At 33.2% G+C, this 16,233-nt stretch overlaps 1 protein-coding gene across 1 annotated transcript in view; it reads left to right on the top strand.

The window, feature by feature from the left end:
* Positions 1-16,233, top strand: part of LOC125064971 — a 72,989-nt gene that overhangs the window by 10,086 nt on the left and 46,670 nt on the right. Inside the window, exons 2-3 of the mRNA XM_047672334.1 lie at positions 10,737-10,831; positions 13,330-13,420. Coding sequence (XP_047528290.1) covers positions 10,764-10,831; positions 13,330-13,420 — 159 coding nt within the window. The 5' untranslated portion in view covers positions 10,737-10,763. The remainder of the gene's footprint in view (positions 1-10,736; positions 10,832-13,329; positions 13,421-16,233) is intronic.

Below are 16,233 nucleotides of genomic sequence, written 5' to 3'. Positions count from 1 at the left end.
AAGAAAGCTGTTTAATTAGTGTATCATATAGTATCGTGACTTATCTTACATAATTCCTAGTCGAGCATTGTAGATTTGCTTTTTGTTCGAATTTCTGCTTTTGCTCGTCGAATGTGTTCATAATCAGCAAATCAACAGCAAGACGTCATCTCACGATTGTTACTGTAGTTATCAATGATTGCAGTGATGATGTGTTTTCATAACGGATAAAACGATCTTACAAATTGTTCACACTTGATATTATTATATACCGTACTGTTAACTGATGGAAATTGTAATAATAGTAATACAGCTGATTACATAATAAATATCTAGAGAGATCACTGTTAATAAGAATAGGAAGTACACGCTTGATTGGATGTGGTCAATTGTATTTGACTGAATGACGATCTACGCTTCAAAACACAAAACATACTCTACAGCGGATAAAGTCAAGTGTACGAGAGTGTATTTTATAGCAATTACAAAAATAAATACGATACACGTGATACAATAAACAAACATCACATAAAAACTTGACACGGGACAAATTGGTCAAAGAGTGCGCGGCCTAGGTGTGCCGTAATGGGTAAACGAGTGTCGCTTGACAGCCACCGTAACAGGCGTATCAAGTTTGTGTGCTCCCGCCGTAATGGGATGCCCTGGCCACTCCCACACCAGGCTTATAAGAAACATGACTGTTATCATGTTAACAAGCTTTAAATGTGCGTCTAATTTTCATTTTCTGAACTATTTCAAGCCAATTATTATAAAGCCAAGCCAAATCAATATGATTATGCCTAAGTTGATATGAAAGTATAAATATTTATTCAGATTTTTATTCGATGATTCTCTCTAAAAGTCAATTTACTTGCTGATGTTTATTTTATTCGCAGACTCGTCTTGTTTTGGATATTCAGGAAAGCATGGAGTGTACTCCTAATTTGTGAAGTGCAGATATATATATATGTATATATGTATTTAATTAGAAAATTAGTAGTAGTCATTTCTGAGAGAAATTTATAATGGATAAAATGGTATTGTAGTTTGTTTTGTACATTATAGTTTGGTAAAAATTAAAAACAATCTGTGACCCAACGGGGCTTAAGGAGTAACGTTTCGCCTAGGGCTTATATATAGGTACCGTGGGAGCTCGTCAACAATGGCTTGTTTCACGCTCAAGCGCTGCGGCCCTTGCCCTCCTGCACCTGCGCGCTGGTCACGCTTAACTGCTTCAGCGCGGACACTATAACCTGTGACTCTTAACCGGCAATAAATTATTTTAGGAAAATGTAAAAAAATATATCATATAAGTATAATATAATAAATAGATAGGAAAACGAAATCGAAATGATGCTTTAAAACTTTTTATAACAGAGATGAAGATACCAATTCCAAAAGTTATAATACTTACCGAAAGAATTACTCATCAGATAGTCCGTAATTTAAACAATAAAAACATATAGGTAAACTTGTATTAATTGTCATAATATGTCTTAATTTTCCCACTGAGCGTGATGAGGGAGTTCTTGATTGACAGGTGCAATAAGTTAGAGAAGCAATAACTCATAAGCCGATGAAGTGATCTGTCAACTTCACAGCTAGTCTTACAGGAATAATAGCCACCGTGTGCATTCTAGATAACAGATAGCCTTAACTTTATTACACCGGTTAATATTGCAAAGGGTAATAATTGCAGTTTCTTAGATAATATTTTGTATGGAAAAACATCGTTAATTATCGTAACCAGTAAGTTATTTATCGGTAAAAGATTTTGATGTTAATTACTGATTTAATCAACTATCTTATTTAATGTACGGCTTCATTACAGTCGATCGGTTTTCAAACATTTTAAGTCTTTCATTAAAGTTCAGATTGTGATAGAGGTTAGCAGCAGTAGGAAATATTACAGTGGTAATATAATATAATAATAGCTGGTGCCTTTGTTCCCTCACTCTCATAGTCTGGTCTGGCCAAATCGGAGATGGAAAGAGAAGAGATGCCATTCCGTGCTTTCCGCTAAATATTAGTATAAAATTTAGGTTGTATAATTATTTATGTTAAAATATCATAATCATCATCCTCCTCCTGCCCTTATCCCAATTTTACTTTGGGTCGGCGCAGCATGTCTTCTTCTTCCTTACTTCTCTGTCGGACGTAATCTCACAGGTAACATTCTTTCTAACCATATCGTCTTTCACAATCATCACACAATCCATCCATCGTTTCTTGGGTCGTCCACTACCTTTATATCCATCCACATTCATTCTTAAAACCTTTCTCACAACATGTTAAAATAATTATATTTATAAACTTTATACAATTTGTAAGCATTATTGTAATTTTAAATCGGTAGGTATCCAAATAATTACTAGTTTCAGCACAATACATTATAATTCCTTATTAGAACTTTCATGTAGGTATAATGCAGTAATCATAAATCAAGAAATCAATAATTGATGGATTACCGCTAGAAATCGATCTAAGCGATTACAACTGGCGTTTCGATTGTTTATTACAAAAATAGAGGAGTTACTATGATAATTATGAATTAAAATATATTATTTAATTAAAACTATATGGATTGAAATATTAGCCTTGACTTATTATAGTCAATATGCTACTATAACTTTATTTAACTATATTTTTTTTAAGTATCTCTAGTATGTAGAACTCAGAGTGTACCGAAATACTCATTAAAAAATTAATGGTACCCTGTTTCTTTGGGGAGCGCTGCTGCAACGCTTAAGCATACTATTCGTGGCGCCCCGACGGTTAGCTGGCCTATGCGGAGCACAAATCACTAGTCCCTAGACTAGGCTAGGGTTTGGTCTGCACGTCCCATCTAGGTTCAACCAAAGCACCATATTCCAAAAAGCACGTAGCAGAAATAGTCGAGCACAAACGTGACATAAGAGACATGAAAATTAATTACTCGACTTTATCTTTATCACAACAACGCAAATGTTCACTAAGATATTTTGAACGGTGGAAGAGTCTATATTTGTCTAAAACAGTCATTAGGAGTGCTAAAGAGTTTTAATAATCTACTTAATTTTTTTATTTTTTTTATTTGTTGTTAATTTCTGAAGCTATGTAATATATATGCTCATTATTTTATCAAAAATCCAACCTCGGTTCAGAATATGTATTATAAATACATTAGATTTAAGGAGGATCAGAAGAATTTTGTCACGGAGACATATTTCAGCAAATGAAAATATACAAGTTACAATAATAACTAAAATACATTTGACCTGAAATTTAAATATTAAATTACTCTACGCGTTTAAATTTAAATATTTTTCTTCCGTGCTGTTAATTTGACGAAATCGTTTTATATTCTCTTCAAGTTAGGCCGCTTTTTTACGAATATAACGTTATTTAATAAACATCTTCAAAAAGTACATTACTTCACCATAAATTGGAAAGCGGATAACAGATAATATAATAATATATTCATCGTTATCTTATGATCTGCCTAACAAACCAAAGCTTGTAATTGCAGTCTTTTTAACTTAATGAATTATGCATTGACTTTGTGTCTAATTAAATTCCAGCAGACGCAGCTCGTGTATAAGGGGCTGTTTACATTTAGTCGTTAATATTTATACGTGTCAGGATACTGTTAGATGTTAGTAAAGTTTTGAGTTTAACAGACAGTTTTATACATCCCAGTCAGTTTCTACTGTTACTAGAGGTATATTTTAAAAAGTTTCCTCCGAGTTTATTCCACCACGCTCTGCAGTTTCAATTGGTGGGTATGGATGAGACCAAATCTTATCCGAAACGTGCATGTTTCCTCAAGATTAAATTCAGTATTAGCAATTGTCTGTACATGTTATAAACTGCAGCAACACTGTGTTCATTTATGAAACATGATCGTATTATAATCTCTACAGAGATCGAAAGCATGATTCTCGTAAGGTTAGTGCCTGCTTATTAAAATGACCCATCCCGCTCTATATAAACATATACATAGGACACTTTCAATTCATATAAATAAAACTGTTTCCAAGCCACGGAGAATCTTTTATTTTTAATTAAATAATAATAAAGTTCATTTACGACAAAGGCAAGTTGTAGAATGTTTATTTGAAAGAAATCTATCCTCATCTATTTTTGAAATTAGAACTAAAACTATTACTTGTCCTTGGTGGTAGGCCTGACACTTTATTATTATTATATTCTACCTCTAAAACAGGAATACTATTGTTGTCTCCCGGTTTGAAGGTTCAGTGAGCTAGTTCTCTATGTCCATATGTCAGCCTTAGAGGCGTGAAGAGGCATCTTGCGGGCTGGCATGGCAAAGGCGACTAGTGCAGCTCATTCTTGCTGATTGTACTGGTCGTCTTTGCGTTTGGACTCCACTTCCACTTACCATCAGGTGAAGTGGAGTCATATGTCTACCCGGACAATATAAAAAAAAAGCTTAAGTAAATGACATTGTAGGCTACTGCTTGATATATTGCTTAATTTATCTTGATATATTATTTAATTTATACGGTATCAGTATTTAGTTGATATGTGGTAAGATAGAAATGAAACAACTGCTTCTTATCGTATCATCTGAACACATCCGAATGGCTGCGAATAATTGTGTATTCTCCCGACGCGGGATCGCTCGCATGGCGGGCTATGATTATGTGAAAGAAAAAAGGAAATACAAAAAGTCAGTTCGACGCTTTGTCGGACCGGTTTCTGGCTCTGCCATCATTTTGAGCCTTCCCAGTGAAATTGCTCAGTTACCCCGTTGTTTTGGATCACGATCAAACGATTCAGTCATGCGATACACATACTTTCTATACACAACCATTTTATAAAACGAAGGAATGCACCGCCTCATTAGGGTATTTTTAATGATAATAAATTCCTTTGTAAAGTGGTATTTTTTGTGATTTCAAATTGTTTGCTCCAAAGCGACTTGATTTTTACCGTCTTTCGTAAATATAAAGTGTGGATAATCGTATCACAGCGATTATTATCATTAGAATATATATTTAAAATATACTATTTAATGTAGTTATATAAGGCATTGTGTTACAGTACAATTAAATCATCAGTAACAATTTTAAATTTTAAAACGAATACAAATTATAGTAATATTTTTCGTATTATACAAACATACAATACGAATGTATTGTATGTTTGTATGGTATTCGTTAGTTAAATTTATACATATAGAACTTAACGCTACATGAATAGTATGTACACCATCGGTTAGCGTTGTAATGACAAGATTGTATGTGACCAAAATGTGCAACATTAGCCAGTGACAGTTTTACATTTAATATAAACCTGTAAAATTAAAACATGCAGTAATCTAGTTGAACGAAGTATATTATGATTTACAGTGGTTGTTCTACTCATTTACTTTCCCAAGACAAATAAATAATAAAACAATTCGCTGATTGAAACTTGAATTCTACGTGTGCGAAGTTATTTAATTAATTATTTAAAGTCTGTTATTTTAACTGCCAGAGTAAAGCCTATTAAGAAAGCCGTAAAATATATTATAAAGGTAGTAATAAAAACGGCATTCGCTTCGCATTTCGTCGTAAATTAACACTTGATTAGACTCGAGAAACGCGGCGTGTGTCAATAAATCATAAGGTTGTAACGTCTAGATATTAATAATACATGTCCCCCGATCGAGTGTTCACGTTACGTGCGGGAGCTGCTGGCGTTTGATTTACAGACACGGATACGTTGAGGCAGTTTATTATAAAAAGAACCTTTTGCGGGCAAGGGCGCTGTTTCTTATGACGATCCTTTGATTTAACAAGACAGTCTTCCCTTTTCGGCCAATCGACGGATAAACATGGTAGAGAGATGAATTTCTACACGTATTACAGCGTTTTAACTGTCTCGCTTGTCTCGTGACTTATAGGGCTGCAGATGACGAGGACGCTTGTTTAAATGTCGTTTAAGGCAATTCTCAGTAGTAGGTCGGTAAGCATGTAAAGCTGGTCTCTTAGTGGTCATGTCGGATTACCGTACAAAACGACCGGACAATCAGAGTAAGAGAATAGAGAGCTTATTATGTCATATGGGAGTTCACACTGGCACACATTACACTGCCAATACACATTGGTAGTGTGAGAAATAATAATCATCCCTCTTATATCTTTTATGTCTTTTGTGCATGTAACTCCACTGGCTCTCTTAACCTTCCAACCGGAACACAAAAATATTGTTTGACTTCAGAATATATGACGAGTGGGTGGTACTTACCCCGACGGGTGTGCATACTGAGCTCTAAAGCCAAGTATCTGTATTTCGGCTTATTGTAGTATCCATTGACATTGGCCGCCGTAGATAAAATCAGTCATCGCAGTCCTTACTTTTATATTTTATCTATGTACTTAGTACATATGAAATAGCTTTCATATTATCCTTCTTATATAAATCTATTTTCAAACCATTATATCAAAGTATCTTTTAAAATGACATTGAGATTATTTTAAATGGAAGCGAAAACTAAATAAAGTGGTATCATTTTAGTGTTATTTAATAGTTCACCGAAGTCCATCGCGCTCCATCCCAGGCGTATTAGTTAACGGAAAGTGTGGTTTGGCGCTCAGTGTTTATGTTAATGGGCTACGAGGCCTTACGCCATTGTGTGAAACTCTATTTTAATGTCTTAACTTCCCTTTATAGCCCCTCTGTCGTCTTTTTTGTTGTAGTCTATTATTTTATATATTCGGTATGTTTAATTTTAAATTAAACTGACAAACTACAAAACAGCCAAGATAGACATATGAATCTTAACCGACGATTGAGTGTTTAAACCCAGGCATCACTAAATTTGCTTACTGTTCATGTGCTTAATTTGTGTCTATAAATAATTACTATCGTACTTTGCATTTAAAGAGATCATCGTGAGGAAACCTGAATGTGTCGAATCAAAATCAATCAAAATATGTATATCCGTCACCCCGCGTTGGAGAAGCGTGATGAAATAAGATCCAAAACCTTCTTAAAAGGAGAGTAGACAGCCCAAATGTGTGAAATTTTCAGGCATTACAGGCATTATTATAGGTATTATTTATATAACAGTAAATATTACGTTTTCTTTCTAAAAATCGGTGCACCTAACGTTGATATTTCATGAGATGTGGTTTCTAAACGTGTTTCTACACTTAATTTAAATACCGAATATTTATAAATATCGAACGTAAGCTGGTTCATTTGTATCAAAACTTTAACTCTTTATTGGATATTAGCTGTTACCCGCCCACTTCGCTGGACGTTTTAAAATTAATTTAAAATTAGCCTTATTTTTTTTAGTTTGATTATATTTATTGGATCTATAAGATCATAGAACGAAAAGTCATAAAACGAATATTTATAACAAAATTTTACAATAAAATTGAGTGTACAGACAGACTCTACAGATTTATATAGTAGTATAGATATAGATATATAGCCTATCATTTGCGCAATCACATGTTCAAACTATATACCATTTTTTATAAAGATTGGTTCAACCGTTCTTGAATTAGAGCGGGACAGACAAACAGACAAAAATTTCAAAAATGGTTATACTGATTAAAATTTGCGTGTCCAGACAGACTGCAGATCTGCAGTCTGTCTGGACACAATATAAATATCTATATTTATATCGCAGTATAGATACAGATTGACGTCGATGAAGAAATTTTTATTAATCTTATATTTAAACTTCTTTTTACATAAATAATGTTTTCTGAATAACAACCATTCAATATAATCGAAGTAATTAGTTAGCAGAAAGAGCAAACAGGCGATAGTGACGTTCGAGATGAACGTGTGATGTGCAAGCGATTCAGACAGAAGGGACGCGCCTTCACGCAGACAGCTGTTGGACGGCTGACATCGCCTATCTGATTAGGATGAGCCTAATGGACACCTTTAATGGGCGACACGAGTGATAAAATACTTTTGACGACATATTTTTTAGTATTATTAATATTTTATTTTCGCTTAGTAAAATAAGATGCCCGAGTGGTTATTTTTATCGTATGCTTTTGTAATTTATATCGTACTCCGTGGGAAGATAGAAAATTCTGCCACACGTGAGCCAACCTGCCTCAAAGCAGTGTCCTAGAATAATCTTCAAACCTTCTCGAGAGGAGAGGAGGGTTTTGACTATCAATTCAAATTTTTTAAATTAAACTTGTTGTATCAAGTAATCTTAGTTTATGTTTTGTGTATTTCGTTAATGGCTTTACGGCGTGTCAAATGGACAGATTATCTCGCAATGCCAGTTAATATTAAATATACAAGCGTCAGTTTGAAAGTAAATAAAAATATAAAGGAGATGTTGCATTTTAGACGGGACATTGTACACTAGATAAAGAAACGCTAGAAAATTATTGGACTATAATAAATGTCTACCTTATTTTCTTGCTGATAAAATATGTACTAAAATATTATATTTGATTAAAGATACAAGTCGATATTAATCTAAATTTTTTTTTCACTACTTTATGAGCAAGGTGTAGTCCAAAGTTAAATACAAAACCGATACATCTCCGTTGCGAAGTAACGTTAACGTTTTTAACTTTTCTTTTCTACTGTTATAAATATTATTATCTAAAATTGAATGCAGTTACAGACACGTGTGATTTAAACAATGTAGCTCTCTATCTCAAAATCAGTGTACTCAATGATTTGCGGATTTCAACGAGGTATTGTGTAATGTCTGGTATCGCGGTTGTCCGTTAGCTGCGTCGGCGCAGGCACGCGTGCATCGTGCAATTTGTGAGCCGTGACCGTGAGCCGGTCCATGGTTTTATCTCAACGGCACTAGATCATAGCATCTGTGAGACCAGAGCCTTCAGTAATTACAATGCCCGTGTCATTAAGTCTCGCATCTAGACGAGATAAATTTTTCATTGTAATGAAACGTAGTATAATGGCAAAGTCTTTACAGTGTTTACGTAATGTTGGATACTTTTTGATTCATAAGATGTGCCATCATTTAATTGTTAATTCCGGAAGTATTTGTAAATAATTTTTTTTGTTGAATCACACTACTAAACATTTTTGACACGGTTTTTTATTTGTAGGTTATAACCAAGAGAAGTACAATTATTATAAAAAATAGATACATTGAGACATTGGTATCTTGCAAAGCAAGTCTCTTAAAAAAAACTCTTTCAATTTAAATACTCTTATTCAATTAATACTTGTGTACCCGAGTGTAGGCTTCGACCGCGCAATAAATATCGAATCGAATTGGCGATGTAGTAATTACTACACAACCAAGAGATGATGGTTCGCTACGATAGGTATTTAATCATTTATTTATATTGTTAAGCAAAGCGTTGAGAATTTATAATAAAATGTCTGTGATATTTATGAACGTATCGATTATTTAGAAACTAAATGGAAACAGATGCATAACATTTACATAACAAGGAATACTGAAGTATGAAGTTATGGTAACGTTATTAAAATCATAGATTTAATGTCGCTAATAAATTTGCAGAAAAAGAGATATGGGTGAATCGATATAAAAATGTATGAACTCCGTTTATAGGTACACACACAACGTACAACACTAACCGGTTGGTTTGACAAGATGAAATTTTGCACAGGAATTCCTTATGATAGTCACATTACTTAAGTAATTCTAAAAGAACATTTTTCTAAATTAATCTATTAAGCGGGTGAGGGTAAATGTATATATACTCTATTCCAACCATAATTAGATAAAATCCAAATAAAGAACATTTGACAGCTATTCGACGCGATATCATTGGTTGAGAGCTTGATATTCACTATGGATTTGCGAACAAAAACTCTTAGTTGTGCACAATATAGCTGAGTTATTGGCAAATCGCATGAAAAACGTAAATCTAAGGTTTATTTATCTTTTTTCCTAATTCCAATGGAATAGGCTATATAGTTATCCGTCATATCAGATGTTAGAAATCAATGTTTAGCCTTATATTAATGACTTAAATACATATTTTAAAGATTCTTTGAAAATTAATCATTCATGAGGCATAAAGTGGAAATGAAATCCTATATGGAAGTTCGTCATTTTTTATGTAAAAAGCATGAAAATCATTGACTTGTTTTTAAAAGTAAAAGACGAAGACGAAGTTTAAGAATATTTTTAAAACAATATATCGTATCGGGTAGACGGCTAGTAATATATAAAGCTATTCGTTTGTACAAAATACAATATAGCGACATTATTTATATATACCTATAGGTATACCTATCAAATTATAAAAAAAAAGCATCAGAAATATGAAGGCTATAAAAATATTTGCCTTCGCTAGTTAGGAATACGACACTACTGCTGAAGTTTAATTTAATCGTCATTAGTTCTTGCTTACATGTTCAGTAACAAATGTTCGATTGAGATAAATTTATGTTGCAATTATATATTTAATTTCACAACGATCGAGCGAGGCGTTGATGCAGAACAAACCAAGTCACTTTCGCATTTATAATTTATTATATGCACATTAGTTTAACCTTTACATTGTAATTTTCTCTGTTTTTTGTTCATTCAAAGTAAACGTAACAAACGCAACTAGAGCCTAGAGGACAAAATGTCAATCAATACACGATACGTCGCCATTAATAATAACTTTATCCTAAACGAATCATAGATAGTAAAATTATAATTTTTTTCTTAAACGAATACTCGAGAGTGAAATGTATATATATTAAAATGTTCTATAATTCTTTACTGTTATTTAATTATCGATAATAATACGTTCCGCTTGCTTAATAAGTATGTTCTGTTGATGCAGGTCCCATGTGCGCGTGCGCAGAACATCATGTCCGCCGTGATGAGCACGCTTTCCATGATCAGCGGTGGACGACGCGCGCACCGCAAACTCGCCAGGTAATATTTTAATTATCTCTCTGCTAAACTGTTTTTATTACATTTCTAGTTGGCGATACCCCCTGGCTTCGCACGGTTGCAATTTATTAATAAAGATAATGATATGATATCAATATAATTTATATACCCTATAGCACTCAGAATAATGTAGCTTTCTGACACTGGAAACATTTTTATAATTTGATCATCAACTCCGGAAATTACCCCCTACATACAAACAAACAAACAAATTTTACCTCTTTATAGTATTACTATAGCATAAGATTTTATGAATACTATACCATTAGTATATAATTCTTTATAATATTATATATGTGCGGTAAATCATTTCTTTCATGGAAAGTAACTAAAATAGTAGGTACTCGAGTGTGTGATGGGCCAAGTAAAGACATTACACTCGACACCTCGGAGGAAACAAAGTTATTTATGTCTGGATGTTTTTGCTCGAAGGCAGTGTTGCAGCGATGTATTCCCGGCGGAGATCTCATCTAGTAGGCATCAACTTATTAGTCGTCTAGAGATGCTGACAAGCGACACAAGCAAACATTATTGAGATTAAATCAATCAGCAATCACTTTTAACCAATTCTTTCAGAACTCTAAAATAATTGACAGGCGGCTAGTTTATTTTTTTTATAGAGTTACTAGCATAATTCGAATACTATTATTTAGGTGACATGATATTTAGAATTCAATATTAAATATGACTTATTTTTGTAAATCAATTAACTAAAAATGACGTAATGTATCTATAAGGTTTTTTACACCAATTTGTTTCTGGCAAACAAATTATATTGATTGGTTGTCTTCAATTAGATTTCACAAGAAAAAATCGAAAATATTATGGGTGTTCTGTGGTGGAATGTTAATATCCGTGGAATTACCTCAATAATATCGTGCGTAGGCGGACGCACATTGACCGCCACCTCTGAGGAAAGCAGATCTTGTATACAATATTTATTGAACGCTATGACTTAAACAAGTTGTGATCGTGATATTGTTTCTACGCTCTTTAAACTTAGCCTTGTGTCTTATATTTGAGGTCCCTTTTAAAAAGAATATTTAATTGCCAATCATTCGGCCAGTGAATCATGAATTATCGAAATTCAATCACAATAGTTATTGAAAATTTGCAGAAAACGTACGGAGAGTTTATTTTATATATTTCGAACTATTTTTTCCATTTCTTTTTTCTATGTTTTTTGAAGCTCCTTATTGGCGATCAAATAAAAGAATTATAATCGATTGACAAACATAGGAGAAAAAGATACTGGTAAGGTATGATTCTGTAAAAGCCATGATCGGGTTAGAATTGGCTGTCACATCTGATGATAACGAATATGATCCTAACGATAAATCTAAAAAGAAAAACTATATAACTACATAATATGTAGTAGGTGTTATTTATTCTCATCATCATCAAATCATCATGATCAAATGTCCTCAGTACCTGAACTCTAAGATAGTAAAAAAAAAATAACTTTCTAACTTCCACTAATAAGTTAGATAGTTACTGTGTTTCAAAAACCTGTATTCGACAAAAATAAAATAATCGAATAAGATAATTATTCAAAGTAGGTAAACTATTTAAATAAATAAGGACTGTTTTCCTTTTTTATAATTAAGTAATACAAGTGTATTAAGATCTTATTACTCCTGATCACCCCTCTAATTTATTATTTATTTTTTACTAGGAGCGATTGCATCAAGCCCAAAGGGGGAGAATCTCCCTGTATAGTGTATCTACTCTTGTTATTTAATTAATAAATTTATTGAATTCGTCTATCAGTTTATTTGTAATCAATGGAGAGAATTGATTAAATTAGAGTCTTTTAACAAATATTATTTTATCAATAGGCTAATTGACAATGCGAAAAATAAAGTGTCAATTATTGTAATCAGTATATATGAGTACATATTGTCAAAGCAACGTTTTCGCGCGCTATTTATATTAAAAAAAAAAAAACAACTGTTCTTGGTTCCTTAACCTCTACTAAATAATATATAAAGCATTTTAAAAACCAGTCAAATAGCCTATTGTTGCTCGTTTTTTTCCTATGATGTAATAGTAAAGTTTTCTAATAAAGATAAATTGAAGAGATACTTAGCCTCTCATTGACCAACTAATAACAAAATCTAGTGCAGTTGTGCAAAAGTAATTGAGCCAGTGTTTCAAGGTTCCATGTCTAGGTGAAGTTGGTATTGACTCAACGTGACGACTTCACAAGAACAATCTTGTCATGGACCATCGCACTGTTGCGATCTGGGTGGAATATGAGAGAAATTTAACAAATACCGTCACAAAATCAAATGTCGTAAACAATACTATGAGTGTCGCATTATTCAGGGTCACTTCAATATTGAAAGTAATATAGCGAATGTTTATATGTTATAGCTCGTATTAGTTAGTTATTTGAACATTTGAACAGCGAAGAGAATGAGGTCCAGTTTATTTTTAAGCGTAACGATATGTTTACAAGATACATTTGTGTATTGCAGCTCTCGTAAGTCGGGGCAGTTCTCTGACGCGGGCGAGGAGCGCAGTCGCAGCCAACATGATCTCAACAAACAGCAGCGATCCGCTTCACTCGTGAGTATTGTATTATTATTTTTTTCTCGAACTTATCTCTTTTAAACATCCATTTTATTCGTCGACATATTTGTTTTACGGCCAGCCGCATGTCTGACGAAATGTTTCTTCGAACTACTTTTACTGACGGGTTGGATTCCCGCAACCATATGGGTGGATATAAACAACATATAGGCCCAATATGTTAATGGTATTGATTTCCGCACTCTTCACCCCAACTTAATTTTCCTTAACCGACTCTTACGACACCTACGGGTTCGGATGGAATGGCTCTATTTTTCTGTGCCGGAAATCATACATGTACAAGTACATACAAGTGAAAGAAACTTAGGAATATAACTCGAATTTAGATTTTATTGTTTATTCCTTATTGTTAATATAATGATACAATTTATATTTACACAGATATATATTCAGTACCAAGGTTGTCGTGGTCGAATTTTAGTATTATGAGTACAAATTTAAACGTTAAAGTGAAACATTTCTGATGTAAATATAGATTCCGTCAAATTGCTGAGACACGTGTGAATAGTTAGGTACATACATGACTCTCATTTCATCAATTATGTGTAAAATTTATTAAACACTTATGTTAGTTTATGTTACGATGTCGCCTCGAAGCTAGAATAAAAACAGTTATCTATTTTAATACATTAGAAGCCGCTGGCGAAAAGTAGTCAGTTTTACGAAGGCACACACAGTGTTATAAAGCGAAACTCGTTAAATCATACCCGACTTACATTGTTGGGGTGAAGAATTTTACACTGATATTATAGCTCGCTAAATGACAAAAACACGTTTCTGCACCTAAAAACAAAATGTATATATTTTAATCTAATAATTTAAATAATAATCTAAAAATTTCAATAATGAAATGCATCAAAAAAACATATTTTCTAAATCTTGATCCAGTCCATTCATTCATCTCTTTCGGCGATTTTTAAATACTTGGACGTTTGTATTACGCAATTATTAACGAAATACTGACTCTAGTTACCCCACAGCCACAGCGTCCATTATCCTCTTTTCGACGTTGCGTTCAAGTAATAAAAATAAACAAGTGCTTGTCAGGTATTGTACACAAGCCACGTACGGCCGTACACGCGCTGTTGACACACGACACGAACAACCGTATCCTTTGTAATATGAACCCCACGGATAAAACAAAGAACACATGAAAGTAGTTATGAAATTAAAATACTCAAACTCATTGTGATTTATGTATTCATTACGAGTTCTGCACACGGCTTTGTTCGTCGGACCATGATTTTCGTAGCCTTTTTGACTGTGCCTATTAAACCCCTCTTCCCGACTGAATCCCGAATCCATTATTAAAGCTCGGTTACGATATTAAAAAAAAACCTTCGTTTGCGCGGATGACCTGTGTAATAGACATTTACATTTTTTATTGAAATATTAGTCTGTTGAAATATTAGTATAATATCTGCCATCTTTATACATTTACCCTATTATTGATTATTCGTATCCGCCTGTCCCGTAAATAGCATGTCAATAGTAGCTTCCGAATTACAACTCGTATACAATTCCTCAATCCAATAGCAAAAGGAAGTCCAAGTCAAGTCCAGCAGTAAAAACCAGTCAGTAGTTTCAAAATCATAAATTAAGTGTATATCTATTTAATGTATGTTTAATACAGCACGGTGACAACTATAGATACTATGTCATGAACCTACTGTATGTTGAACTGGTATCGGTAACTATGTAGATATTTTTTGAATATGAACTGAACAGTAGACTGTGGAACGTAGGGGAGATTTAAATGCCAAGTAATGCGATCTATTATTAAATAGCAAAAAGTTAAAAGTTTTTCAACTGACAACAGGTCTGAAATAAACAATTACGAACAATTTACAAACTAAACTTTTTTTTATATTTTCGATGATGACAAACTGTTCTGACGTCACAAGAGGAAATTATTGCATACATACATTAACATTGCGTACTTAGTATTTTTTTTAATGGGATATTTCTACAAGCAAATGCTGTAACACAATAAATTTCGAGTCAAACGATTTATCCGCCTGTACTGTTCTAATACTGAATATAGCTGCGCGTCCCACGTTCCTTTCCCATACGCTTATTCAAATGTCTTGTAATATCTCAAAAATTAAAGAGTACTGATTGTTAAGAGTAAACTGCAAACTTTATCTTTTCTATATTTTTATTTAACAAGTATTTTTGTGGTAACTACAAATACATATATGTACATTTGAGATATTTTTGTAAATAACTATTTTAACGTTCGTCTATTAAATATCGGTAAGTTTATGCGAAGGCAGAATATAAGACATTAAACTGTAGACATTTTGAAGATCTATAAATCATATAAAATATCGTGCACATAATTCAGATATCGCCGAATTTACTTAAAGAGTCGCCTATTTGAGTTTTTTCAACCAGCATACCATAATTACCATAATAGTTCATACTCTTTCTCACCTTGGTCACGGCATAGCTATTTTCTATATCAACATATCTCTAAATAGTATAAAACAAAGTCGCGTTATGTAAATATTTTGAAATATGATGGTGTTTTGTTCAACAGTTTTTGTACGCTTACATGCCTGGCACAGCACATTACGAGCATGTGAGATGTGTACATCAAAATAATGTACTAAGATTGTAGGTATTAAAAAGGCATATAGAAGAGTCAAATCAAAATCATAAGGGAAAGTATTGTTTCTAGATTAAAAAAAATTACATTAGCAGCCCGTAAATGTCCCACTGCTGGGATAAAGGCCTCATCTCCCTTTGAGGAGAAGGTTTGGAGCATATTCCACCACGCTGCTCCA

The sequence above is a fragment of the Vanessa atalanta genome, chromosome 6 (assembly GCF_905147765.1).
Source record: "Vanessa atalanta chromosome 6, ilVanAtal1.2, whole genome shotgun sequence".
In the NCBI taxonomy this organism is placed as follows: domain Eukaryota; kingdom Metazoa; phylum Arthropoda; class Insecta; order Lepidoptera; family Nymphalidae; genus Vanessa; species Vanessa atalanta.
This window is presented reverse-complemented; position numbering and strand designations above follow the sequence as displayed.